The 27,796-nt window shown below is 41.8% G+C and overlaps 1 protein-coding gene across 1 annotated transcript in view; it reads right to left on the reverse strand.

Annotated features, from left to right (window-relative positions):
* The window catches only part of CTNNBL1 (catenin beta like 1), a 219,832-nt gene extending 202,593 nt beyond the window's left edge, over positions 1-17,239 (reverse strand). The window contains exon 1 of the mRNA XM_049869635.1: positions 17,118-17,239. Coding sequence (XP_049725592.1) covers positions 17,118-17,147 — 30 coding nt within the window. The 5' untranslated portion in view covers positions 17,148-17,239. The remainder of the gene's footprint in view (positions 1-17,117) is intronic.
* Between the last annotated feature and the right edge of the window lie 10,557 nt (positions 17,240-27,796).

A 27,796-nucleotide genomic window follows, 5' to 3' on the forward strand; every position in this document is an offset into this window, starting at 1 on the left:
GTCATGGTCCCCAGACCTTCTGTTGGCACAGGACAGGAACCATGCCCGAAGACAACTCATCAGACATGAAAGGGACTGGACAGTGGGTAGGTGAGAGATGCTGATAAAAAGCGAGCTAATTATATCAGGTGGACACTTGAGACTGTGTTGGCATCTCCTGTCTGGAGGGGGAATGGGAGGATAGAGAGAGTTGGAAGCTGGCAAAATTGTCACGAAAGGAGAGACTGGAAGGGCTGACTCATTAGGGGGAGAGCAAGTGGGAGTACGGAGTAAGGGGTATATAAACTTATATGTGACAGACTGACTTGATTTGTAAACGTTCACTTGAAGCTCAATAAAAGTTAATTAAAAAAAAAAGAAACTGGTGTGTGTGTGTGTGTGTGTGTGTGTGTGTGTGTGTTGGGAGAGGAGGAAGAAAGGGAGCAGTGACAGGAAATGAGAGATAGAGCCAAGAGCCAGGCACCAAACAGGAACTGAGCAGAAGCATGACCAGGTCAGGAACAAGCAGACAGGTTTCTCAGGTGATTACCACAATCTAGACCATGGTTAGGTGTCATGGGCTGGCAAGCACATGAATCTAGACATAAGGCTGACTTCAAGATACAGGGTTAAGGCAGTCAGATAGATAAAGCGCTCCCCTCCATAAAAATAGGGAGCCATAAAAGGGACACTCCATAGAAAGCCAGGTTAAGCTATCTGTGAGTGCTAGTAATTGCTCAAATGCACTTCAGTCCCCAGGATGACAGTGGTGGGCAAAGAGATTCTAGAGGAAATACTGCATGGAAAATGAAGACGTGTTATGCTAGTATGACTTCTAGTACCTTACAGACTTCAGGATCCAGAAGGGTCCTAAGTTTTACAGTTCATCCAAAGATGACCAAAAATACTAATGCCTCATTCATGCAACAACCTCAACTTCTCATGACATCATCAAAAGAAAACCAAACAGGCCCCAGAGATTTAAAAAAATAAAAGTAAAAAAGTAATGTACTTTACTCACAAGAAAAGCCTTCAGACTCTTCTTATTCAAGTTAGATATAATTCTATCAAACAAATAACACTGAGGGGTGAGAGCTGACACTAAGAGAGAAAAACTATAAAAAGTAGGCGCAAGAACTCAAAAACCCTAACAGTCTAAAGCATTTTCATGCAGGAATTAAAGCCTCCTGAGATGCAGTATGACCTATTGAAAAAGGCAAGAAAGTATATATGTCTTAGATCTCCATACATTATGACAAAAAAATAAAAGATTTGATAGGTTAAAAAAAAAAAAAAAGAGAGAGTAGAGACATGATCATAGAAAAAGCACTGCTCTAAACCCTACTCTGTCACAAAGTAGTTGGGATCTGAGGCAGGTTACTCTCCCTCTCTGGGCCCTGGCTTCCCTGTCAGTAAAAAGAGAGGGCTATAGTAGATCATCTCTCTAGGTTCCTTCCTATACTAGCATCCTTACTCACCTATAAGCTTCAATTGTCTGGAAAATTATCTGTTTATGAGGAACACCACATTTTTTCAAAGACACCAGATAAATGAGGAGTTAGTACAATTCAATACAACCTGTATCACCTTTTTAAAAAAGAAATCTCATTATGAATTTTTTTCAGCTACAACCTCCGATTAATGAATGGTAATGTCTTTTGCTTCTCCTTCTTTATTGCTGACTTTCAGCATTCTCTTGATTTCTTGGCATCCTTATCCTCCTCTGCCCAACAGAGTTACAGTCACTCCTGGCCAGAGCCCCCATTTCACATTTCACCTTCTCTGGAAGTAAATATACAACCCTGCAATGCTCACAAATTTCCTTCATCATTGATCTGAGAAGCTATTATCTGTTACAATGGAAGCATTAATGTTCAGAGGCATTGATGCAAGGTAATGTGCTACAAATGTTGCTACAATTACTTTTGTTTTATCCGAAGTTACAAAGAAAATAAGTCATGCACTGGAAATAGGGCATTATGTGATTTGCAGGTTGTGAGAACATCATTTTACCTACTCAGCAAAGCTATAGGGGATACCTTTTGTTTCACTTTCAAATTGATACTTCTCCTTGGCCTCTTGTCTCAGCTATCACTAGCACCAGTTTTGCTACATTTGGGAGCCATGATACACTTTGCAGTAACATTCCCCAGAGAAAATTAAACAGAGATAATACTACAATGCTCAAGAGATGCACAATACACAAGATTGGATGCTGCTGCCCAGCAGCCTAAGCATACACTGTTACATGGTAAACTTTTTTATCTGTAAGTAGAGAAAGTTCACACTGAAATAACAAGAGATAGTACAGTATATACATAAGCCAGTAACACAGGCGTTTATTATGACTATCGAGACATCTGTGTGATAGGTTATATATATTGTGCCACTATACTTCTGGCAACACAATTACTTTGTATATGAGCCACGAGATATACGTGTTACATTCAGGGAGCTGTTCCATTCACTACGTCCAACTATGTCTGCTATGTCCTGTTCTCTGATTAGGATTTCTGAACTCTATTATAACCTTATGGGACCACAGACAAACATGCAGTTGGATGTTGCCCAAATGGACATTATGTGGTATGTGACTGTAGCATTCCAACACTGTATACTAGCAAAGGACAGATGTTTAAGTCTATCAAAGACCCCAAAAGAAATTTTAAACTCTGTTGCTCTTAACAAAGGTGGGGACAAGTGGGGGAGTTAAAATTTTTTAATGTAATCGACAGTCAAATTTTATGTTATTAACAGCGTAAACACATGAAAAAAAGGCAAACAAATCATTCAATACTCAGACCTGCCTTTGGAATAAAGTGAGACACAGAGAGAAACATCACAATACTCTGTGCTCGGTCTTAAACCCTTCTCGGTTCAGTCAGTGACTGGACATTTCTGAGCAGTTGAAGCGAAGTCTGAGGAGCCAAAACAGGCAATCTCTTTACAAGCAATTGGTAGTCTCAGACAAATTCAGAGATGAAAATGCACTACAGTAGTTTTCACTAGATCTTTCACTGAACTCGGGATGAAAAGAATCCAGTTTCTATTTGCCAAAATCCACAGTGGGCTGAGGTCCTAAAGTTTAGGACAACACACTTTTGGATCAGTCACTTCTGGGGCTCTGTGAAGAAGAAAGTAATTCTGAACTACTCAGGTGCAATCCTGAAGAGACAAATGGCCGGCTCTGGAAAAAGTTCAAGAAGTTGCTGAATTCTGGTATACCTCTTCCTAACTCCATCAACACCAACCATTTCCTTAGGATCTTAGGAAGCTTCAGGGAGAAAAAAGGAAAAGGAAGGAGTGATTTGTAAGTGAGACTCCTGGCACTAGACGAGAGGAAAACTGAGATGTTCGTAGTATTAGGGAGACCTGGGGAAAAGAACTGCTGTGCTGATGACGTAATCGGTGGTGTCAGTGACTCCTGACTGCGCTGGAACAGGGCTGGGCTTTAACCGACCGAGAGGAGTTGTATGCTGTGGCACGTGTGGGTGACAAACATGTTCTCGTTTCACTTTGTGGCATTCTAAATCTTAATTTCCAAGGGACAAAAGACTTTAGGAAGGCCGAGGCATACTTGTAGCATTCAAGAAAAACTTTTTGGGGGGGCGGAGGGGGAGCTGTACAGTGTGTTGTTTGTAATAGTATCAATAAGAAAAATTAACAGCTAAGACTTATTTCCTGGGGACTTCCTATGTGCCAGGCAGTATACTACTTAGCACTGCCCACATCATCTCATTCAATCCTCTATTTTTTAAAAATTTTTAAAAAGGCAAAACAGATTTTTTTTTTTTTTTTAATGGTGGGAACAACAAAAGACACCCCAATTTAAAAAAAAAAAAAAAAAAAACAGACAAAGGATATAACACACACTTCACCAAAGAAAATACCCATGTGGCCAACAAATGTACTGCCATTAACCATTACAGATACAAATCAAAACTACAATAACATCTCGTTCCTATTAGAATGTCAATGATGGAAAAAACAGAAAATAACAAATGCTGGAAAGGATGTGGGGAGAATGGAACCATTACTCATTGCTGGTGGGAATGTAAAATTGTATAACCATTGTAGAAAACGGTATGGTGATTCCTCAAAAAATTCAAAATAGAACTACCATATGACCCAGTAATTTCACTCCTATGTATATACACCCTACCTGTACCCGTTACCATCGAGTCGATTTCAACTCATAGCAACCCTATAAGACACAGTAGAACTGCCCCCATGAAAGTTCCCAGGAGTGCCTGGTGGGTTTGAACTGCCGACCTTTTGGTTAGCAGCCATAGCACTTAACCACTACGCCACCAGGGTTTCCATATAATACCCTAGGGACCTAAAAAGTAGCAACACAAACAGCACTATTCACAATAGCAAAAAAGTGGAAACCACCTAAGTGCCCACCAACTGAAGAATGGATAAGCAAAATGTGGCTCATATAAACAATGGAATGCTGCTCGGCCATAAAGAGAAAGGAAATCCTGATGCATGCCACATAGATGAACCTCAAAGACATTATGCTGAGTAGAATAAGTCAATCACGAAAGGACAAATATCGTATGACCTCACTTACACGAGATGACAAGAATATGTAAATATATAGAGACCAATAGTTATGAGTGGTTACCAGGGGCAGGAGCGGGTAGGGAGAAAGGGAATCATTTTTGGGAGACAGCGAGTTTATGTCTGTGATAATGGGAAAATTGGCATCAATTAAGGGTAATGGTTACACAACTTGGCTAATGTAACTGATATTACTAAGCTGTACACCAGAAAAAAGGGCAAAATGGCAAATGTGTTATACATAATTTTACAAGAACAGCAACCAAAAAGAGAGAGAGAAAAAGGATACAGTTGCTGAAGCCACTTAGGTACAACCAAATGCCTCATGGGTTTAGGGTCATGGCTTCATGGGACTGTCCAGCCAACTGGCCTCACATTGTTTTTAGTTTCTGCTCTACCCCCTAGCAGCCATCCAAGATACAACAATTGACCTCTACTCACCTGGGGCAACAGAGGAACAAGGAAACCCAGGAACAGGAGAAGAAACTGGACTTACAGTCTTGTTGCCTCCATGAACTACTGCCTCCTTTGCCATGAGACCAGAAGAAGTGTAGGGTGCCTGGTTACCATTACCAATCATTTTGATCAAGGACTCAATAGATGAGTCCTAATCAAAAGAAGAAATATATGAAACAGAATTCAAATGTCTTATAGAACTCCAGACTTACTGTACCCATTGAGACAGGAAGAACCCGCAAATCTGCTACTGCGAAAAAATTTTTCAACCTTGAACTGAAATTATCCCCTGAAGTCATCTTCAGACTAAACAACAGTTTAGCTGAATTACCCAGTGCCATCGAGAGAGGTTAATTTATGGATCCCACAGGGTTTCCAAGGCTATAAATCTTCACAGAAGCAGACTGCCACATCTTTTTCCTGCTGGTGGATTTGAACACCCAAACTTCCGGTTAGCAGTCAAGTGCTTAACCACTGGACAACCGGGACTCCTTACTTTGATCATTGTACTATGGTTATATAAGATGCTAACTTTAGGAGATGCTCAGTGAGGATATATGGAAACTTTGAGCTATTTTGAAAATTTTCTCTAAGTCTAAAATTAGTTCAAAATAAAAAGAATGTAGGTTTTGTAACAAGAGTAGTGAGACACAATGATGAGAAGGAAGAGAATGACTCAGAAGCTGAAGTAACACGTTTAAATTAAACTTCCTTAAAGTCTGCCATGAAAACAAAGAGATACAAGCCAGCAAGAAGACAAGATATTGGAGCAAAATCTTCCAAAAGGGGAAAACAACCAGAGTATATTTGGAAGCAATGTACTAGTTCATTTACTTAATCATTAAACAACTATTTACTAGGCATCAACTATGAATGAGATACTCTGCTAGGTGCCAGTCTCTGACTCGAAGATTACAGTCTAGTAAAGAAGGTGTGTAAGGATGCACATAAATACGATGTGGTCCGTAAGTGTGAGAAGAATGAGCCACGGGGAAAGAGAGAGGGTAAGAAGGTTGCAAGGGAAGAAAGGAATTTAAGAAAGATTACTCAGGAGATGACATAGAAAACACCCTGAAATGGGAGTGTCAATGAGAATAGCACTTTATCTGTTATTTACAGTCCTACTATTAACAAAAAGTAACTTTGAAAAGCACTAGTCTAAATTATCATGCAAAAAGGGCATATTTCACAATGCTATAAAATGACATCATGATTAAGATGATATTATCAGGATTACAGGTAAGATGAGGCCACCAGAGAATGAAAGATACATTTGAACACAAGTGTTTAGGCTTCCAGTAATGTTTATTATAAACACACAACAACAAAACAACAGAAAAGCTCAATTACAAACCACAACTACTGCCTTAAAAGAAGCACATAATAAGAGACACAAATGATAAACACACATGTGAAAAAAAAAAAGAAATGCCTATTAAAGCAACCTTGAACTAACACTTTATACCTACTAAAGTAAGGGGTATAAAAAGTAAGTATTTTACACTCACTAAAGTAAGGGGGGAAACCCTGGTGGCATAGTGGTTAAAGAGCTATGGCTGCTAACCAAAAGGTCATTAGTTCGAATCCACCAAGCGCTCTTTGGAAACCCAAAGGGGCAGTTCTACTCTCTCCTATAGGGTGGCTATGAGTCAGAATCGACTCGACAGCAAGGGGTTTCAGGTTAAAGTAAGGGGAAAAAATTAAATTATGACACCAAGTACTATCAAGGCAGTAAAACTGGAACACACTGCTGGTAGCACTGTAAGCGATAAAGGATTAATTCCATATGAGCGCTATGTAATGCTTAATGTATCTGCAGCTGAGATGACCCCATCAACTCCTGCCACTCCCCTGCATTTACCCAAGGCTGAACATTTCACTCCCACACTTTGCTCTTGCTAATCCTAGTCAAGAATGACTCTCTCCAGCCCCCTTCACCACCCACAGAATTCCTACTAATTCATCAAGGCTGGGATTCCAGTGTCACCTCCCTTTCTCTTAACTGACCAAACCAAATCCATCCCCATCAATACACCCCCTCCGGAGGCATATCCAATCATTCCTTCCACTGTACTCCCATAATAATTTGTCCACACAGTTAGTTGTTTAAATGTTTGTCTAGCCCTTTAAAGCATTAATTCTTAAAGGGCCAGGACTATGTCTTAATAATTTTAGTACATGCAATACTTAGCACAGGAGCTGGCACATGGTAATTATTAATCACAGATAGGAGGAAAAAATATGCCACAGGAACAAAGAAGTTTAATGCAATACTATCTCCCAGAACAAAAACCTGGAACCACCCTAAATACCTAATTAAAGAGGAACAATTCAGGAGAAAATGATGTATCACTCGAGTAAATAGTACGCAAACATTGCAAATAAAATGAAGACCATATAGAAACATAGAAAATATTTCTGGCAATGTTAAACTAAAAATGTAGAACACAAAACAGGATATTTATAATGGTTATTAAAAACCCACTGCCATCGAGTCGATTCCGACTCATAACGACCCTATAGGACAGAGTAGAACTGCCCCATAGAGTTTCCAAGGAGCACCGGGCGGATTTGAACTGCCGACCTTTTGGTTAGCAGCCATAGCACTTAACCACTACGCCACCAGGGTTTCCATAATGGTTACAGCGAGGCAAAATAGGTAAGAACTGTGAGAATAAAAATGTTGTATTACAAGGGTAGTTTTCCTTTTCTCACTTTCTTAAACAGAGGTAGCCCTCAACTTATGACAGGGATCCATCATAAGTTGATTCTGACGTAAGTCGAATGCCTCTTCGTTTTTAGTTTTCGTTATTACTGCCTTTTATTGTCAGTATCTTTATAAATCCAATCTCTGAACATCTGCGAGTGAATGTCTGAGAATGATAACATCCAATTACACGCTGCAACACTGTATGTAGTACATTTTAGTAAGGATAAGAATTACAAAAAAAAACAGGTGGTTTTAAGTGCTGTTCGTCATAACTCCAATACGTCGTAAGTCAGGGGCTATGTGTACTATTCCTGCCAGCATAATGTCATTAAAATTTTTTATTTCAAAAGAAAGAAATAAGAGGGGGAAAGGAGCAAGATGATAGATTCCTAAACCCCTGCAATTCAAGGAAATGGTATATTACTGATAGGTGATGAGAGGACTGGGTGTCTGCAATGTCACCAAAATCACAGGTCCCTGACCCCAATCTGCCTCAAAGAGAATACCTCTCCTGTCACACAGCAAGTCATTCCCATGAGCCAAGCTGCACTAAATGTGAATTTTTTATTGCAATTCTTCAGAACTTTGGAGCTAAGAACTTTCTCCAGACATCTGTAGAATTAGTATTAATGAGAGTGCCCCGGAGTTCATATACGTGCCGCCTATGCAGCAGAAACTTCTCAGCCATGGAACTGCCAGGCACACTTCTTGATGAGATGTCTGAGCCTGAAGGCATCTGAAAAGTACATTTCCATATTTGGAACATAACTAGTTTCCTCTTTAAAACTTTTTCCACCACCTCCTGTCCACATTGTAATTCTCCTGTCTCCTCAAACGAATAGTTAACATATGTCAAGGATATAAGACATATACTGAGAAGTTTTCTGCCTAATTCTATTACTAGGAGAACCCATCTCAGCAGAAAATTGGAATCTTCCCACCAAGTTGCCCCAAAGTGAAATCTAGTAAGTACCTAAAAAATGTTAAATACTTTCAATAAACTTTCTTGAAATTGGATGATATTTTTCCTTGCGCACCTTAGTTTCCAAATTTTAGGAATGGAAAGAACAAGAAGTCATATAAGCCAATCTCATCTTAAACCAAAAACCAAACCCATTGCCATCAAGTCAATTTGAACTCACAGCAACCCTATAGGACAGAGTAGAGCTGCCCCATAGAGTTTCCAAGGAGCACCTGGTGGATTCGAACTGCTGACCTTTTGGTTAGCAGCAGTAGCTCTTAACCACTGCCACCAGGGTTTCCAATCTCATCTTACAAGTGATAAAAAATGATGTACAGAGAGGGGAAGTGACTTGTCCTGAGTCATCCAGATAAAATGATAAAGGTGGGATTAAAACCTAAATCTCCTAGATTTTCAGCTTGATTCATTCCACTACATTAAGATGTTTTATCCCCTGAAATCTCTGGAGTCCTTGGACCTAAATAATTAGTACAACAATTTTAAAGCTAGAAGGGATCTCAGAGAGGGTCTTATCTAATCCCCTCATTAGGCATATGAGGAAACTGAGGCCCAGAAAGATTAAATGACTTATTCTCAGCATCTTGGGTGGCAGGGTAAAAATGTAATCTAAAAAAAACTACAAACCAATGGCCATGAGAAGGGAGAGGGAATGTCTCAGGCAGGGAAAATTTTACAAGGAATGTAAACTGTTCTACCAATGCTTCTCAAAGTGTGGTACCTGGACCAGGGGCTTCTGCATCACCTGAGATCTTGTTAGAAATGAAAATTCTCAGGTTCCACAAGCAACTTACTGAATCAAACTCTAGGGATGGGACCCAGCAATCTGCCTTTTGAACAACCCCTAGGCCATTCAAGAAGTCTTGGTGGCTCAAGGGTTAAGAACTTGGCTACTAACCAAAAGGTGGGCGGTTTGAATCAACCAGCCGCTCCTTGGAAACCCTATAGGGTAGTTCTATTCTGTCCTACAGGGTTGCTGCTATGAGTCGGAATCAGCTTAACGGCAACAGGTTTTTGTTTTTGTTTTTGGTTAGGCCACTCAACAGGAGCCTGGGGGGGAACAAGTGGTTTGTGACTGGCTGCTAACCTAAAGGTTGGTGGTTCAAACCCACTCGGGCGCTCCACGGAAGAAAGGCCTGGCAAAGTGCTTCTGTAAAGATTACAGCCAAGAAAACCTATGGAGCAGTTCTGCTCAGTGACACACGGGGTCATCACAAGCTGGGGGCCGACTCCACAGCAGCTGACACAACAGACGACTCAACAACTGCTGGTTTCTTCTCAACCCTCACGTCTCAACTTTAACGTCTATTTCTCCGAGGGAGCCGCCCAGGCAATATTATCTAAAGCAGTAAGTCCTGGCCCCCATAAACAAGCCACACACGTAACTTCAAAACTTTTAGAAGTCACATTAAAAAGTAAAAACGACAGGTGATATAATTTTAGTAATATATTTTCTTTAACCCAATATATCCAAAGTATTATCATTTCAACATGAAATCAACATAAAAATTATTAATAAGGTATTTTACACCCATTTTCTCCATAATAAATGTTTGAAATCTGGTATGTATTTTACGCATATGGCACATCTCAATTTGGACTAGCCGCATTTCAAGTATTCAATAGTCGCATGTGGTTAGTGATTACCATACTGAAGGGTACATTTCTATAGCACGCCCTGTTTTATTTCCTTCATAGAACGTACTACAATTTGAATTTGTTTACTTATTATCTTGTGACTTCCCTCCGGACTATAAGCTCCACAAAAGCAAGAACTTGGAATAGTAATATACCCACTGGATACAGTGCCTTGCACACAGTAGGTGCTCAGTAAATATTTGTCAAATGAATGATGAATCTCTTCTACCTTTAATATTCCAGGAGTTACTGGGCTAGCCATGCCACAACTCTCAGACAAGTACACAACCACTCATTCAACAACTGTCCTATTTTCTTCTTTCACATTCAATTAATGCCTTACAAAACCAACAACAACAACAAAAAATCTCTCCTGATTATACAGGCAGTCCTGGGTTATGAATGAGATCTGTCCCCAACTCTGTCTTTAAGTTGAATTTGTAGGTAAGTCAGAACAGGCACATACAGTTCTTATTTAGCCTTACTTTAGTGCAAGAAAGGGGCCCTGGTGGCACAGCAGTTAAAGCACTCGGCTGCTATACTCAGTGGTTCGAACCTACCAGCTGCCCTGTAGGAGAAAAATGTGGCAGTCTGCTTCTGTAAAAATTTACAGCCTTGGAAACCCTATGGGGCAGTTCTGCTCTGTTCTACAGGGCCACGATGAGCCATAATCTACTCAAAGGCAGTGGGTTTGGGTTAGTACAAGAAAAGGCCCTAAGCCTTTCAATGATTTAAAAACTGCAGGTACAACAAGTAAAGGTAACTGTGAGGAAGAATATATTGTGAATCCTTTCAAAGGGAGGGCAGATTTACACATTATATTCACAATAGCAAAAAGATAGGAACAACCTAAGTGCCCATCAACAGATGAGTGAATAAACAAATTATGGTACACACACACAACGGAATATTATGCAATGACGGACAAGGAGGAATCTGAGAAACATCTTACAACATGGATGAATCTGGAGGGCATTATGCTGAGTAAAAGTCAATCACAAAAGGACAAATACTGTATGAGACCACTATTATAAAATGCAAGAAATAGTTTGCACACAGAAAAAGACATTTTTTGATGGTTACAGGGAGGGGTAGTGAGGAGTGGAAATCACTAACTAGATAGTAGATAAGTGGTAACCTTGGTGAAGGGAAAGACAACACACAATATAGAGGAAGTCAGCACAACTTGATCAAGGCAAAGCCATAGAAGCTTTCTAGACACTTCCAAACACCTTGAGGGACCAAGTCACTGGGGCTGAGGGCTGGTGACCACGGTCTCGGGGGACATCTAGGTCAACTAGCCTAACACAGTTCATAAAGAAAATGTTCTAGCCCCCAAGAAGATAAAATACTCAGGAATAAATATTACCAAAGAAAACTACAAAACACTTCTGCTAGAAACCAAAAAAGACCTACATCAGTGGAAAAACATACCTTGCTCATGGATAGGAAGACTTAACATTACAAAAATGTCTATTCTACCAAAAGTGATTGATAGATTCAATGCAATTCAGACCCAAATTCCAACATTTTTTAATGAGATGGAGAAACAAATCACCAACTTCACATAGAAGGGAAAGAGGACCCAGATAAGTAAAGCATTACTGAAAAAGAAGAACGAAGTGGGAGGCCTTACTCTACCTGATTTTAGAACCTATTATACTGCCACAATAGTCAAAACAGCCGAGTACTGGTACAACAACAGATACATAGACCAATGGAACAGAATTGAGAATCTAGACATAAATCCACCCACATATGAGCAGTTGATATTTGACAAAGGCCCAAAGTCAATTAAATGGGGGAAAGGCAGTCTTTTTAACAATTGGTGCTGGCATAACTGGATATCCATCTGCAAAAAAATGAAACAAGGCCCATACTTCACTCCTTGCACAAAAACGACCTAAATATAAAATCTAAAACGATAAAGATCATGGAAGAAAAAACAGGGACAATGTTAGGAGCCCTAATACATGGCATAAACAGTATATAAAACATTACTAAAAATGCAGAAGAAAAACTAAATAACTGGGAGCTCCTAAAAATCAAACACCTATGTTCATCCAAAGACTTCACCAAAAGAGTTAAAAGATTACCTACAGACTGGGAAAAAGTTTTTAGCTATGACATTTCCGATCAGCGCCTGATCTCTAAAATCTACATGATACTGCAAAAACTCAACTACAAAAAGACAACCCAACTAAAAAATGGGCAAATGACATGAACAGGCACTTCACTAAAGAAGACATTCAGGTAGCTAACAGATACATAAAGAAATGCTCACCATCATTAGCCATTAGAGAAATGCAGATCAAAACTACAATGAGATTTCATCTCACTCCAACAAGGCTGGCATTAATCCAAAAAACACAAAATAATAAACGCTGGAGGGGTTGTGGAGAGATTGGAACACTTATACTTTGCTGGTGGGAATGTAAAATGGTACAGCCACTTTGGAAGTCGATTTGGCACTTCCTTAAAAAGGTAGAAACAGAACTACCATACAATCCAGCAATCCCACTCCTTGAAATATATCCTAGAGAAATAAGAGCCTTTACACAAACAGATATATGCACACCCATGTTCACTGCAGCACTGTTTACAATAGCAAAAAGATGGAAGCAACCAAGGTGCCCATCAACGGATGAATGGATAAAGAAATTATGGTATATTCACACAATGGAATACTACACATCGATAAAGAACAGTGATTTATCTGTGAAACATTTCATAACATGGAGGAATCTGGAAGGCATTATGCTGAGTGAAATTAGTCAGATGCAAAAGGATAAGACCACTATTATAAGAACTTGAGAAATAGTTTAAACAGAGAAGAAGATATTCTTTCATGGTCACGAGAGGGGGGGAGGGAGGGAGGGAGGGTGGGAGAAGGGTATTCACCAATTAGGTACCAGATAAGAACTACTTTAGGTGAAGGGAAAGACAGCACACAATACAGGGGAGGTCAGCATAACTGGACTAAACCAAAAGCAGTTTTCTCAATAAACTGAACGCTTCAAAGGCCACCGTAGCAGGCGTAGGGGTTTGGGGACTATGGTCTCAGGGGACAGCTAACTCAAATGGCATAATAAAGTCTATCAAGAAAACATTCTGCATCCCATTTTGGAGAGTGGTGCCTGGGGTCTTAAATGCTAGCAAGCGGCCATCTAAGATGCATCAATTGGTCTCAACCCACCTGGATCAAAGGAGAAAGAAGAACACCAAGGACACAAGGTAATTACAAGCCCAAGAGACAGAAAGGACCACATAAACCAGAGACTACATCAGCCTGAGACCAGAAGAACCTGATGGTGCCCGGCTATAACCAATGACTACCCTGACAGGGAACACAACAGAGAACCCCTGAGGGAGAAGAGCAGTGGGATGCAGTTGCCAAATTCTCATAAAAAGACCAGACTTAATGGTCTGACTGGGACTAGAAGGACCCCAGGGGTCATGGTCCCCAGACCTCCTTTTGGCCCAGGCCAGGAACCGTTCCCAAAGCCAACTCTTCAGACATGGATTGGACTGGACAAGGGGTTGGAGAGAGATGCTGGTGAGGAGTGAGCTTCTTGGATCAGGTGGACACTTGAGACTATGTTGGCATCTCCTGCCTGGAGGGGAGATGTGAGGGTAGAGAGGGTTAGAAGCTCGCGAAATGGACACGAAAAGAGACAGTTGGAGGGAGGGAGGGAGCAGGCTGTCTCATTACGAGGAGAGCAATTGGGAGTACGTAGCAAGGCACGTACAAAAAGCAAGTTTTTGTGTGAGAGACTGACGAGATCTGTAAACTTTCACTTAAAGCACAATAAAAAAGAGTTTGAAGGACTTAAAAAAAAAAAAAAGAAAATGTTCTACATCCTACCTTGGTGAGTAGGATCTGAGATCTTGAAAGCCTGCAGGCAGGCATATAAGATACATCTATCGGTCCCATCCTGTTCAGAGCAAACGAAACTGAAGAAAACCAAAGACAGAAGTAAAATATTAGTCCAAGGACTAATGGACCACATAAACCACAGCCTGAGCCTAGAAGAACTAGATGGTGCCTGGCTACCACCACCAATCGCTCTGACAGGGATTACAATGGACGGCTCTGGACGGAGTGGGAGAAAGATGTATAACAAAATCCAAATTCAGCAAAAACAAAACAAAACAAAAAAACACCCAGACTTCTTGGCCTCACAGAGACTGGAGGAACTCTCAAGACTATGGCCCCCGGACACCCTGCTAACTCAGCATTGAAGCCACTCCTGAAGCCCACTTTTCAGCCAAAGATTAGACAAACCTATAAAACAAACAATAACACAAGTGAGGAACACGATTATTAGTTCAATCAAGTATACAAGACCAAATGGGCAACACCTGCCCAAAAGCAAAGACAAGTAGGCAGGAAGGGGCAGGAAAACTGGATGAATGGGCACAGGAACTGGGGTGGAAAGGGACAGGGGGAGAGTGCTGACCTAATGTGGGGATTGCAACCTATGTCACAAAACAATTTGCGTGTGTATTTCTGAATGAGAAACTAACTTGCGCTGTAAACTTTCACCTAAAGCACAATAAAATTAAGAAAAAAAAATTACATAACATTAAAGGGCAAATACAAGTTGTCCATAAATTGGATGTTCATAGCATGGGGACTGCCTGTACACCCATCATTCGCTTATCAACATGGTTAGGTTCCAAAGACCAGGTCATTATGTGAAAACTGGCGTTACATGAATATGGAAGATGGCTACATCATTACATGACAACCAAATTACATTATTATATAACTGCCAAACCACTGAGAATCACGGCCCAGCCAAGCTGACACATAATCTTAACCATCACAGCCAGCGTAACTCTCGCCTTGCACTTCAGCATTCATTACTACCAGATATTCACTGTCACAAAACAGTCGGTTTTTTATTATTGTTGTAAAATGTGAAATGTTGGATAACAAGACAGTTGATAAGTAGGGAGTAAGTGTATACCTCCTTCCTTACAAATTCCTTCCCATCATGTCTGGAGTCGCCAGGTCAGTTTTTGATATGTTGGATGAAAGAGTGGCACAAAAATAATAGTTAACATTTACTGACAGCCTGCTGAGCAGGTTTCAGTGGAGCTTTCAGACTAAGATGGACTAGGAAGAAAGACCTGGCAACCAACCTACTTCCAAAAATCCGCCAATTAAAACCTTATGGATCACAAGTATCTGATCTCCAACCGATCTTAGCTGCAAAACCAGACAGCATTTTCTTCTGTTGTGCACAGGGTCTGACTTAACCGCAGCTATCAACAACTGAACATTTACCCTTTGACAGGCATTGGTCTAAGCCATTTACATTTATGTTTCAAAACAGACCCGTGAGGTAGCAAACAACACTGTCCCATTTACGGATGAGAAAACCAAGGCATAGAGAGATTAACTACTGTTCAAGTCTACAGCAGTAGGTTAGCAGCAAAAATAAGATTGCAAGTAACCTGGGCCTCCAAATTCATGCCTTTCAGGCTCTTTTTATCTGTCCAATAAAAATACAATGTCATCTATATGTGTAAATTTAAATTTTCTAGTAGCTGCATTACAAAGTCAACCAAAAACGGGTGAAATTTACTTTAAATATACTTTATTTAGCCCCTTATCCAAAATATGATTATTTAATCAAGATAAATCAATATGACCAATATAATCATGCAATCAATATAAAAAATTTTACACTCTTTTCATATTGTCTTCAAAATCTAGTGTGAATTTTAGACTTAAAGCACTTCTCGATTCAGACTAGCCACGTTACAAGTGTTCAATAGCCACATGTGGCTAGTGGCTACAGTACTGCACCGTGCACCTCAACTGCCTCGCAAAAGAAGCCTCTTGGGGGCCTAAAGGGAGGATAAAACTTGGGGCTGGCAGCCAGGAGACCTGAGCTCTTACTTGTTGACTGACTTTTGGGCAAGTGTCCACCCTCTGGACCAGTTTTCCAACAAGCAGTGTGAGCAATGGGGACAAGGAAATTCCTAGGGTTCCTTGTCCCCATTGAATCCCATGCTTGAATTCCAAACATCTCCCAACAACGGCAGTTAACATGGGTACAGCTTTCCACAGTTTAAAATCAGCTTTCACATCCATTAGCTAACAGAGTTCTCAAACAACCGTAAACCCGTTGCCGTCGAGGCGATTCCAACTCACGGTTATTGATGTCTCTATAGTTAAAAAAGGAAACCCTGGTGGTGTAGTGGTTAAGTGCTATGGCTGCTAACCACAGGGTCTGCAGTTCGAATCCGCCAGGCGCTCCTTGGAAACTCTATGGGGCAGTTACACTCTGTCCTATAGGGTCGCTGTAAGTCGGAATCGACTCGACGGCAATGGGTATAGTTAGAATAGCTGAGCCTCGTAGAGGAAGAAATGAGTTGATGCAAAGTCACATAGCCAGTCAATGGAGACTCGAGCTCAAAGCCAGGAAAGGCCAGCGCTGCTCTCAATGACTGAGGGAAGAAGACAGCGGAGGGGAATGGTTGTGAAGACAGGGCAGTTTGGCGCCTTCAGAGAAGTTCCAGGGAGCAAGGCCTGTGGGTGGGGTGAGCAGGGCCCAGACAGTTGTGAGAAGAGGCGAGGGGGCCAGGGCCTTGACAAGGAACTAACTGAAAGGCCCAAGGGGGTTCCCGGGAGAGCGAAGTGAAATGAGCGGCTCGGACCCGGGCCGGCACGCAGAGAAGAGGGAGCCAGGCCCCAGAACGAAAAGAGAGGACGTGCATTAAAGGGACCCTGGTTCTGCGAGAGGGCGGAACCCCGGCCCTGCCCACCCCTTCTACCTGGTAGCTCAGAAGTTCTCCCACGTCCATGGTTCCCTGCCCAGCCAACGCCGGCGACGTCGGTTCCCTCCACTCACGCCAAAAACGCGGCTCGCAGTTTCTCCAGACACACTGCCGTAAAGCGCCGCGAGCCGGCCTCAGAGCCAATCGGGTAAAAGTGCGCACGACGAGCTGGACCGCCACACTGCGGTAAAAGGCAGCGCCACCGTAAACCGCGCTGCATTGAGGACACTGCTGTTTCCGCCTGGAGCCTGAGCGGGGCGGGGCAGGGGGCGGAGACCTGGAGGAGGGCGGTAGGAGGAGAGGAAAGGCAGAAAGTAGCCGGAGTTTATCGCGCACCCCTTTGGGCAGGGCGGAGGGCTGGGTGTTTCACTTGTGTTTTCGCAGCGCTTCCTGGGCAGTTTTATTCTCAAATGAAGGCGCCCTGGTGGCGCAGTGGCTAAAGCATTCGACTTCTAACCGAAAGGTTGGCGGCTTGAACCCACCGGCTGCAGGGGGAGAAACATGTGGTAGTCGTCTTGCAGAAAGATTACAGCCTTGGAAACCCTATGGGGCCGTTCTTCTCTGCCCTATAGGGTCTCTCTGTGTGTGGGAATCAACTGGTTGGCAGTGAGTTTGGGTTTTTTTGGGTTTTAATCCTCGGATAGTTTTTCACAGATAAACTGAGGCACTGCACAGTACATACCCACTAACTTCATGTGGCTGCCAACTGCTTGATATATGGCTAGCCGAAATTAAGGGTACCATAGGTGCTGGGTGTTTGAGCTCAACTACTAACCTAAAGATTGGTGGAAGAAAGGCCTGGAGATCTACTTCCAAAAAGTCAGCCATTGAAAACCTTACAGAGGGTTTTCTATACACGGACACACGTGGGGTCACCAAAAGTCTGAATGGACTCCTGGCCAACTGTCTTTTGTTTCGTTTTTTAAATAAGAGCTGATGCATGTAGAGCACTTTGCACAGTGTCTGGCACAGAAAAGTGCTCAACGTTTGCTATTAATATTATGAGGAATTGAGTGGGATGTGGAGGGAGAGAGATGATTGTATTTTTAGAGACCTAACCTTAAGGGCATCGAATGGAAAGCCAAAATCCTTGAGAACCAGGTTCAGTGAGCACCCTGGAATGGGGATAATCTTCACTGTCAGGGAAGGCGTCTCAGAGGAGGTGCCATTTGGATGTGGATGTAAAGGAGAAGAATTTACCAAGGGAACATGGCAAGAAAAAGGTAGCCCAGTCAGAGGGAAAACATGAGCAAAGAGACTGAAGTCACATCATTTGTTGTAGACGGAGCATAGGGTATTGGCGGGGCGGGGGAGATGGCGAGAAGAAAGGCAGTGGAAGGCTTCTGGGGAAGATCACGGATAGGGTTGCCAGATTTAGCAAATGAAAATAAAGGATGCCCAGTTAAATCTGCATATCAGATAAACAACAAAATTTTTTTACTTGTATAAATGTGTCCCATGCAATATTTAGTAACATACTAAAAACAAATTGTGTTGCTCACCTGAAATTCAAATTTAACCAGGCTTCCCGTATTTTACCTGGCAACCCTAATCATGTAGGGTATTGACTGCCATATTAAGGTATTTGAATTTTCATGGGGGGGTACATTAGTAATTCCTCTGCTTCGGAATAAATCTTACCGAAGATGTAAAAGACCTATACAAAGAAAACTACCAAGTACTAGTGCAAGAAACTAAAAGGGATGTACATAAGTGGAAAAACATACCTTGCTCATGGATAGGAAGACTTAACATAGTAAAAATGTCTATTCTACCAAAAGCCATCTATACACACAATGCACTTCCGATCCAAATTCCATGGCATTTTTTAATGTGATGGAGAAACAAATCACCAACTTCATATGGAAGGGAAAGAAGCCCCGGATAAGTAACGCATTACTGAAAAAGAATAAGAAAGTGGGAGGCCTCACTCTACCTGATTTTAGAACATATTATACAGCCACAGTAGTCAAAACAGCCTGGTACTGGTACAACGACAGGCACATAGACCAATGGAACAGAATTGAGAACCCAGATATAAATCCATCCACATATGAGCAGCTGATATTTGACAAAGGCCCAGTGTCAGTTAATTGGGGAAAAGACAGTCTTTTTAACAAATGGTGCTGGCATAACTGGATATCCATTTGCAAACAAATGAAACAGGACCCATACCTCACACCATGCACAAAAACTAACTCCAAGTGGATCAAAGACCTAAACATAAACACTAAAACGATAAAGATCATGGAAGAAAAAATAGGGACAACATTAGGAGCCCTAATACAAGGCATAAACAGAATACAAAACATTACTAAAAATAACAAAGAGAAACCAGAGAACTGGGATCTTCTAAAAATCAGAAACCTATGCTCATCTAAAGACTTCACCAAAAGAGTAAAAAGACCACCTACAAATTGGGAAAAAATTTTCAGCTATGACATCTCTGACCAGCGCATGATCTCCAAAATCTATATGATTCTGTCAAAACTCAACCACAGAAAGACAAACAACCCAATCAAGAAGTGGGCAAAGAATATGAACACACTTCACTAAAGAAGATATTCAGGCAGCTAACAGATACATGAGAAAATGCTCTCGATCTTTAGCCATTAGAGAAATGCAAATGAAAACTACGATGAGATTCCATCTCACTCCAACAAGGCTGGCATTAATCCAAAAAACACAAAACAATAAATGTTGGAGAGGCTGTGGAGAGATTGGAACTCTTATACACTGCTGGTGGGAATGTAAAATGGTACAACCACTTTGGAAATCTATCTGGCATTACCTTAAACAGTTAGAAATAGAACTACCATACAACCCAGAAATCCCACTCCTCGGAATATACCCTAGAGAAATAAGAGCCTTCACACAAACAGATATATGCACACCCATGTTTATTGCAGCTCTGTTTACAATAGCAAAAAGCTGGAAGCAACCAAGGTGTCCATCAACGGATGAATGGTTAAATAAATTGTGGTATATTCACACAATGGAATACTACGCATCGATAAAGAACAGTGACGAATCTGTGAAACATTTCATAACATGGAGGAACCTGGAAGGCATTATGCTGAGTGAAATTAGTCAGAGGCAAAAGGACAAATATTGTATAAGACCACTATTATAAGATCTTGAGAAATAGTATAAACTGAGAAGAACACATACTTTTGTGGTTATGAGGGGGGGAGGGAGGGAGGGGGGGAGAGGGTTTTTTACTGATTAATTAGTAGATAAGAACTGCTTTAGGTGAAGGGAAGGACAATACTCAATACATGGAAGGTCAGCTCAATTGGACTGGACCAAAAGCAAAGAAGTTTCCGGGATAAACTGAATGCTTCAAAGGTCAGCGGAGCAATGGTGGGGATTTGGGGTCCATGGTTTAAGGGGACTTCTAAGTCAATTGGCAAAATAATTCTGTTATGAAAACATTCTGCATCCCTCTTTGAAATGTGGCGTCTGGGGTCTTAAATGCTAACAAGTGGCCATCTAAGATGCATCAATTGGTCTCAACCCACCTGGAGCAAAGGAGAATGAAGAACACCAAGGTCACATGATAACTAAGAGCCCAAGAGACAGAAAGGGCCACATGAACCAGAGACCTACATCATCCTGAGACCAGAAGAACTAGTTGGTGCCCGGCCACAATCGATGACTGCCCTGACAGGGAGCACAACAGAGAACCCCTGAGGGAGCAGGAGATCAGTGGGATGCAGACCCCAAATTCTCATAAAAAGACCATACTTAATGGTCTGACTGAGACTAGAGGAATCTCGGCGGTCACGGTCCCCAAACCTTCTGTTGGCACAGAACAGGAACCATGCCCGAAGACAACTCATCAGACATGAAAGGGACTGGACAGTAGGTGGGAGAGAGATGCTGATGAAGAGTGATCTAATTATATCAGGTGGACACTTGAGACTGTGTTGGCATCTCCTGTCTGGAGGGGAGATGGGAGGATAGAGAGAGTTGGAAGCTGGCAAAATTGTCACGAAAGGAGAGACTGGAAGGGTTGACTCATTAGGGGGAGAGCAAGTGGGAGTACAGAGTAAGGTGTATATAAACTTATACGTGACAGTCTGACTTCATTTGTAAATGTTCACTTGAAGCTCGATAAAAGTTAATAAAATAATAATAATAAAAAAAGTCTTGATAACAAAGATCTCCAAAAAAAAAAAAAAAAAACCTCAACCACAAAAAGACAAACAACCCAATCAAGAAGTGGGCAAAGGATATGAACATGCACTTCACTAAAGAAGATATTCAGGCAGCTAACAGATACATGAGAAAATGCTCTCAATCATTAGCTGTTAGAGAAATGCAAATTAAAACTACGATGAGATTCCATCTCACTCCAACGAGGTTGGCATTAATCCAAGAAACACAAAATAATAAATGTTGGAGGGGCTGCGGAGAGATTGGAACTCTTATACACTGCTGGTGGGAATGTAAAATGGTACAACCACTTTGGAAATCTATCTGGCGTTACCTTAAACAGTTAGAAATAGGACTACCATACAACCCAGAAATCCCACTCCTCGGAATATACCCTAGAGAAATAAGAGCCTTCACACGAACAGATATATGCACACCCATGTTTATTGCAGCTCTGTTTACAATAACAAAAGGCTGGAAGCAACCAAGGTGTCCATCAACAGATGAATGGTTAAATAAATTGTGGTACATTCACACAATGGAATACTACGCATCGATAAAGAACAGTGATGAATCTGTGAAACATTTCATAACGTGGAGGAACCTGGAAGGCATTATGCTGAGTGAAATTAGTCAGATGCAGAAGGACAAATACTGTATAAGACCACTATTATAAGTTCTTGAGAAATAGTATAAACTGAGAAGAACACCACATTCTTTTGTGGTTAAGAGGAGGGGGAGGGAGGGAGGGTGGGAGAGGGTTATTAGTAGATAAGAACTACTTTAGGTGAAGGGAAGGTCAATACTCAATACAGCTCAACTGGACCAGACCAAAAGGAAAGACGTTTCTGGGATAAACTGAATGCTTCAAAGGTCAGCGGAGCAAGGGCGGGGGTTTGGGGACTATGGCTTAAGGGAACTTCTAAGTCAATTGGCATAATAAATTCTATTATGAAAACATTCTGCATCCCACTTTGAAGTGTGGCATCTGGGGTCTTAAATGCTAACAAGCGGCCATCTAAGATGCATCAATTGGTCTCAACCCACCTGGATCAAAGGAAAGTGAAGAACACCAAGGTCACACGATAACTATGAGCCTGAGACAGAAAGGGCCACATGAACTAGAGACTTAACATCATCCTGAAACCAGAAGAACTAGATGGTGCCCGGCCACAACTGGTGACTGCTCTGACAGGGAGCACAACAGAGAACCCCTGAGGGAGCAGGAGAACAGTGGGATGCAGACCCCAAATTCTCATAAAAAGACCAGACTTAATGGTCTGACTGAGGCTAGAAAAATCCCAGTGGTCATGGTCCCATTGCCCCAGAACAGGAACCATTCCCGAAGACTACTCATCAGACATGGAAGGTACTGGACATTGGGTTGGAGAGAGATGCTGATGAAGAGTGAGCTACTTGTATGAGGTGGACACTTGAGACTGTGTTGGCATCTCCTGTCTGGAGGGGAGACGGGAGGGTAGAGGGGGTTAGAAAGGAGAGACTGGAAGGAGGAAGTGGGCTGACTCATTAGGGGGAGAGTAAATGGGAGTATGTAGTAAGGTTATAAGCTTATATGTGAGAGACTGACTTGATTTGTAAACTTTCACTTAAAGCACAATAAAAATTATTTAAAAAAAATAATAATAATTCCTCTGGAACCTCCCAGGGTATGATAGCTTGGGGACTCACCATTCAGGTTTCAGCTTAAATGTCACCGCATCAGAGAAACCTTCTCTAACTTCAAGATTTAAAACAGTCCCTCCCCTCAATAATCTTTATCACTAGCCGTGACTGCTATCTTCAGTACACTTAGAGTTTGTGGCTTTATTTGCTTGTTTTTTCACTTAGAGATCTAACCTTAAAACATAGAGTCCTACGTTTTATTGTTTTTTTACTCATTTGAGGTCTGTTTTCCCTTCCAGATACTAAGCTACAGAAGGGCAGATTTTGTTGTACTGTTCACCATGCTAACCTAAGAACCTACGCAATACTGAAGAGTTGTTGGGAGTCCCTGAGTGGTGCATACACTTGGCTGCTAATAGAAAAATTGGAGGTTCAAGTCCACCCAGAGGTACTTCCAAAGAAAGGCCTGATGATTTACTTCCAAAAAATCAGCCATCGAAAACCTTACAGAGCACAGTTCTATTCTAACACACACGGGGTCATCATTAGTCGGAATCAACTGAACAGCAACTGGTTTTAAAGAGTTGTTGATGGAATAAATGAACCAATCTATCTATTAATTGATTCATTCCTTCTTGATCAAAATACTGTTAAAAACTTTCAGATATAGCTGCTGGGGCTGCTTATGTACAACCAAATGCCTCATGGGGTTTGGTTCCTTGGTTTGGAGGTTTAGGGTCATGGTTTCAGGAACATCCAGTTAATTGGCCTAATAACAGAAGCAGAGCTTCTGTTCTACCTCCTAGTTTGTTGTGTAGTGCCTGAGGTCTTAAGAGCTTGCAAGTGGCCATCCAAGGCACAACAATTGGTCTCTATTCACCTGGAGCAACAGAGGAAGAAGAGTCAGGAATAGGAGGAGGATATGGAATGTGTGGCTAATTGCCTCCAGAAGAACTGGATGGTGCCCAGCTACCATTATTGAACATTTTGATCAAAGATTCCATAGAAGAATCCTGATCAAAAGGGGGAAGTGCAGAACAGAATTTCCAATTCTCATGGACTCTAGACTTTCTGGAGCCATGGAGGGTGGATGAACCCTTGAAACTATTGCCCTGAGATAATCTCTGAAACTTAAACTAAAAATATCCCCTTAAGTCATCTTAAAACTGAATAGTAGTTTAACTTAACTAGTAAAAAAGTCTGCCTTGAGCATTTTGCTCTTTTGAGAACTATCTACATGGGATCAAATTGACAATATCAACTCAAAAGATTAGATAAGAACCTTGTGAGTTTATGCTAATGAGGGAGGAACAACTCAGAAAAGGAAGATGAGAAGTGTTGCACAACCCAAAGAATGTAATTAGTGTTACTAAATTGTACATGTAGAAACTGTTGAATGGGTATGTTTTGCTGTGTATATTCTCAACATCAACAAAATAAATAAAATTTAGAAAAAAGAAACCTTTTAAATCCATTGGCAAATACTGTGTTATATATATTTTCACAACAATTAAGCAACGAAAATCAAATCACCACCCCAAATCCTAACAATGTAGCTACCCAGTTGTACAGATGATGAAATGCAGGTTCAGGATACACCAAGCAGACATGTAATACTGAGTACATAGTGGCATCCATGCAAGAGAGGGAAAGGATAGTGTGAGCCAGGAGGGCACCACCCAGGAGGCCTACTGCTGGGCTGTACCCTTTTGAAAAAATGTAATGTGGAAGACTTACTGCTTCAATAAGGTTTTTAAATAGCTGTAGGCTGCCTAGGTTCCTTAAACTTCAGGTTTTAGGTGTTCCAGGATGCAATCAGAGTCACCTCCTCCATCTTTCATTGCCCCCAGTAAATTATTTATTGGAACAGCCTTTAAGGAAATATCCTCAAAAAAACACTCAAAAAGTATATTTATCACCAAATATTGTACTCCTACCAAATCTTGAGCTAATTTGGAACATATGACGCTGCTGAAGAAATTCTGACTCCTCTGTTTAGGCTCTGAACGGAGGGAGGAGAGTTACAGGGTGCACAGGGGAAAAAGGGATGTATTTTCTGGGGGACAGAATTCAATTTCTGGGGGATCAGGAAGTGTCCCTGCTCCCTCTGACTCTCACTTCCAAAATCCAATTCTACGGAAACTGATAAGTCTCACTCATTGCTGTGTTGCCAGGGCCTAACATGTTGCCTGGCAAATAGTCGATGCTCAATTAATATTTGTGAATTGAATGAATGCATGAGTAAAGGAATGAATGGTCTTTTGTCCCCCTGAAAGGCATCATTTAGCTCACAGCTATTGTAATGTCAAAAGAGGCTTTTGAAAAGTCACATTTAGAAAAACATTTTGGCACTTCCTCAAAAAGTTAAATATACAATTACCGTTAAAAAAAAACAGTGCCGTCGAGTCAATTCCGACTCATAGCGACCGTATAGGATAGAGGAGAACTGCCCCATAGAGTTTCCAAGGAGCGTCTGGCAGATTCGAACTGCCAATCCTTCGGTTAGCAGCCGTAGCACTTAATCACTACACCACCAGGGTTTCCACAATTACCGTATGACCTAGAAATTTCCGCTCCTAGGTATTTACCCCAAAGAGTTGAAAACATATCCAAACTGTACAAGTGACGTGGGGGCAGCATCTGATCATCTGACCACCTCTGACTTCATGAGGGGTAGAGAATTCTTACCAGCATCAATAGCCCAAGGCTGATTCCTAGGAGGCCTAGGTCAGATAGGCCTCCATCCTCCAACCATCCTTCCCATGGCACTTTCTACTTCTCTGCTGTGTTCAATAATTAGTTACAATAGCAGAGACCATGCTCACAGTTATGGGGTTTATTAGAGAAGTGACAGATTACAATTCAGTTCAGGAATGCTCAGGATAGAGTTCTTCCATCAGGACAGCCTCAGCCATGCTGAGAGAGGCAGGCCTCTCTCTGGCGCTTGGTCCCCTGAGGGGCCTCTTGGGCCTGCCAGGCCTCTGCTCTGCTTGAGTATGTGTTACAAAACCCTTTTAGCTCTGCCAATAAGTGCCTGAAGACACCCCACTCCACCAGGCAGCCTCCTACCCGAAGGTGTTCAGCTCTCTCACTCTGTGGGTTGGGATGCCTACCATAAATACCTTGCTCCATGGGCCAGGAAGCCCACCATGCCATCTCCTGCTGGTCTCCTGGTTTGGCTGCCTCTGCTACTGCTGTTTCTCTGCTGCTGCTTGCCACTGTTTCTTCCTATCTCCAGTGTTACAGCTCTCTCTCTCTCTGTCTCCTGGGTATAGCAGGTAGTGATGGTTAAGGTTGTGTGTAAACTTGGCTGGGCCATGATTTTCAGTGGTTTGGCAGTTATGTAATTATGTAGTTTGGCACTTATATAATGATGTAGCCATCTTCCATGGTGTGATCTGATGTGATCAGTCATTCAGTGGTAAGGGGAGTTTCCTCAGGGGAGTGTCCTGCATCCAGTAGGTATATGGACATCCTGGCGAGGTTCATTATCTTTTGCTTGCTCTGAATTGTGCATCTGACCTCCAGTTCTTGGACCTTGAGCCAGTGGCTTGCCATCTTGCCTGCCGATCTTGGGATTCATCAGCCTCCACAGCCTGTGAACCAGCAGCCTGTCATCTCACCTGCTCATCTTGGATTCATCAGCTTCTGTAGCCCACGAGACAGCGGCCTGCTGTCTTACCTGCCCATCTTGGGTTCGTCAACCCCTGAAGCTACATGAGTCAGGAGAAGCCTCCAGCCTGACGCCTGACCCAAGGGCTTGGGATTTGCCAGCCTCTACAACCACGTGAGCCATTTCCTTGAGATAAATCTCTCTCTTTATATATATATATTTATATATATATATATATATATATATGCACACACACACACACACACACACACACACACACACACACACACATGCTTCACTAGTTTTGCTTCTCTAGAGAACCCAGCCTAAAACAGAGGTCTCAGCACAGGGATCCCAGGTCCAATGGACGTGCTCCACTCCTCGCTCTTCTTTCTTGGTGGTGGTAGGTCCCTCTTGCTCTGGGATTGATTACTCTTTTAAGTCTAGTGGGATGGCAAAATTGACCAATTCCCTCTTTAGAGTTCCATACACCTTATTGCATGGTCCCACTCTCACAAGGGTCAAAAAGGTTACAGCCCGGTGCTATACACGTGGACCATGCCAGATGGAAAACACAGGAATCAAATCTACTACATCTGTGGAAAGAGACGATGGAAAAGCTCAGTATCATCAGCCAGAACAAGGCCAGGGGCTGACTGTAGAACAAACCACAAACTGTTCATATGCAAGTTAAGTTGAAGCTGAAGAAAATTAGAACAAGTCCACAAGAGCCAAAGTAGGACCTTAAGTATATTCCACCTAAATTTAGAGACCATCTCAAGAATAGATGTGACGAGTTGAACGCTAATGTCTGAAGACCAGATAAGTTGTGTAATGACTTCGAGGACATCACAGTTGAAGAAAACAAGAGGTCACTAAAAAGACAGGAAAGAAAGAAAAGACCAAAATGGATGTCGGAAGAGACTCTGAAACTTGCTCTTGAACATCAAGTAGCTAAAGCAAAAGGAAGAAATGATGAAGTAAAAGAGCTGAATAGAAGATTTCAAAGGGCGGCTCAAGAAGACAAAGTAAAGTACCATAACTACATGTGCAAAGACCTGGAGATAGAAAACCAAAGGGGAAGAACATGCCCCACATTTCTCAAGCTGAAAGAACTGAAGAAAAAATTCAAGCCTCAAGTTGCCATATTGCAGGATTCTACAAAGAAAATATTAAATGATGCAGGAAGCATCAAAAGAAGATGGAAAGAAAACAGAATCACTTTACCATAAAGAATCGCTCGATGTTCAGTCATTTCAGGAAGTGGCATATTATCAGGAAC

Source organism: Elephas maximus, chromosome 25 (genome assembly GCF_024166365.1).
Source record: "Elephas maximus indicus isolate mEleMax1 chromosome 25, mEleMax1 primary haplotype, whole genome shotgun sequence".
Classification (NCBI taxonomy): Eukaryota; Metazoa; Chordata; class Mammalia; order Proboscidea; family Elephantidae; genus Elephas; species Elephas maximus.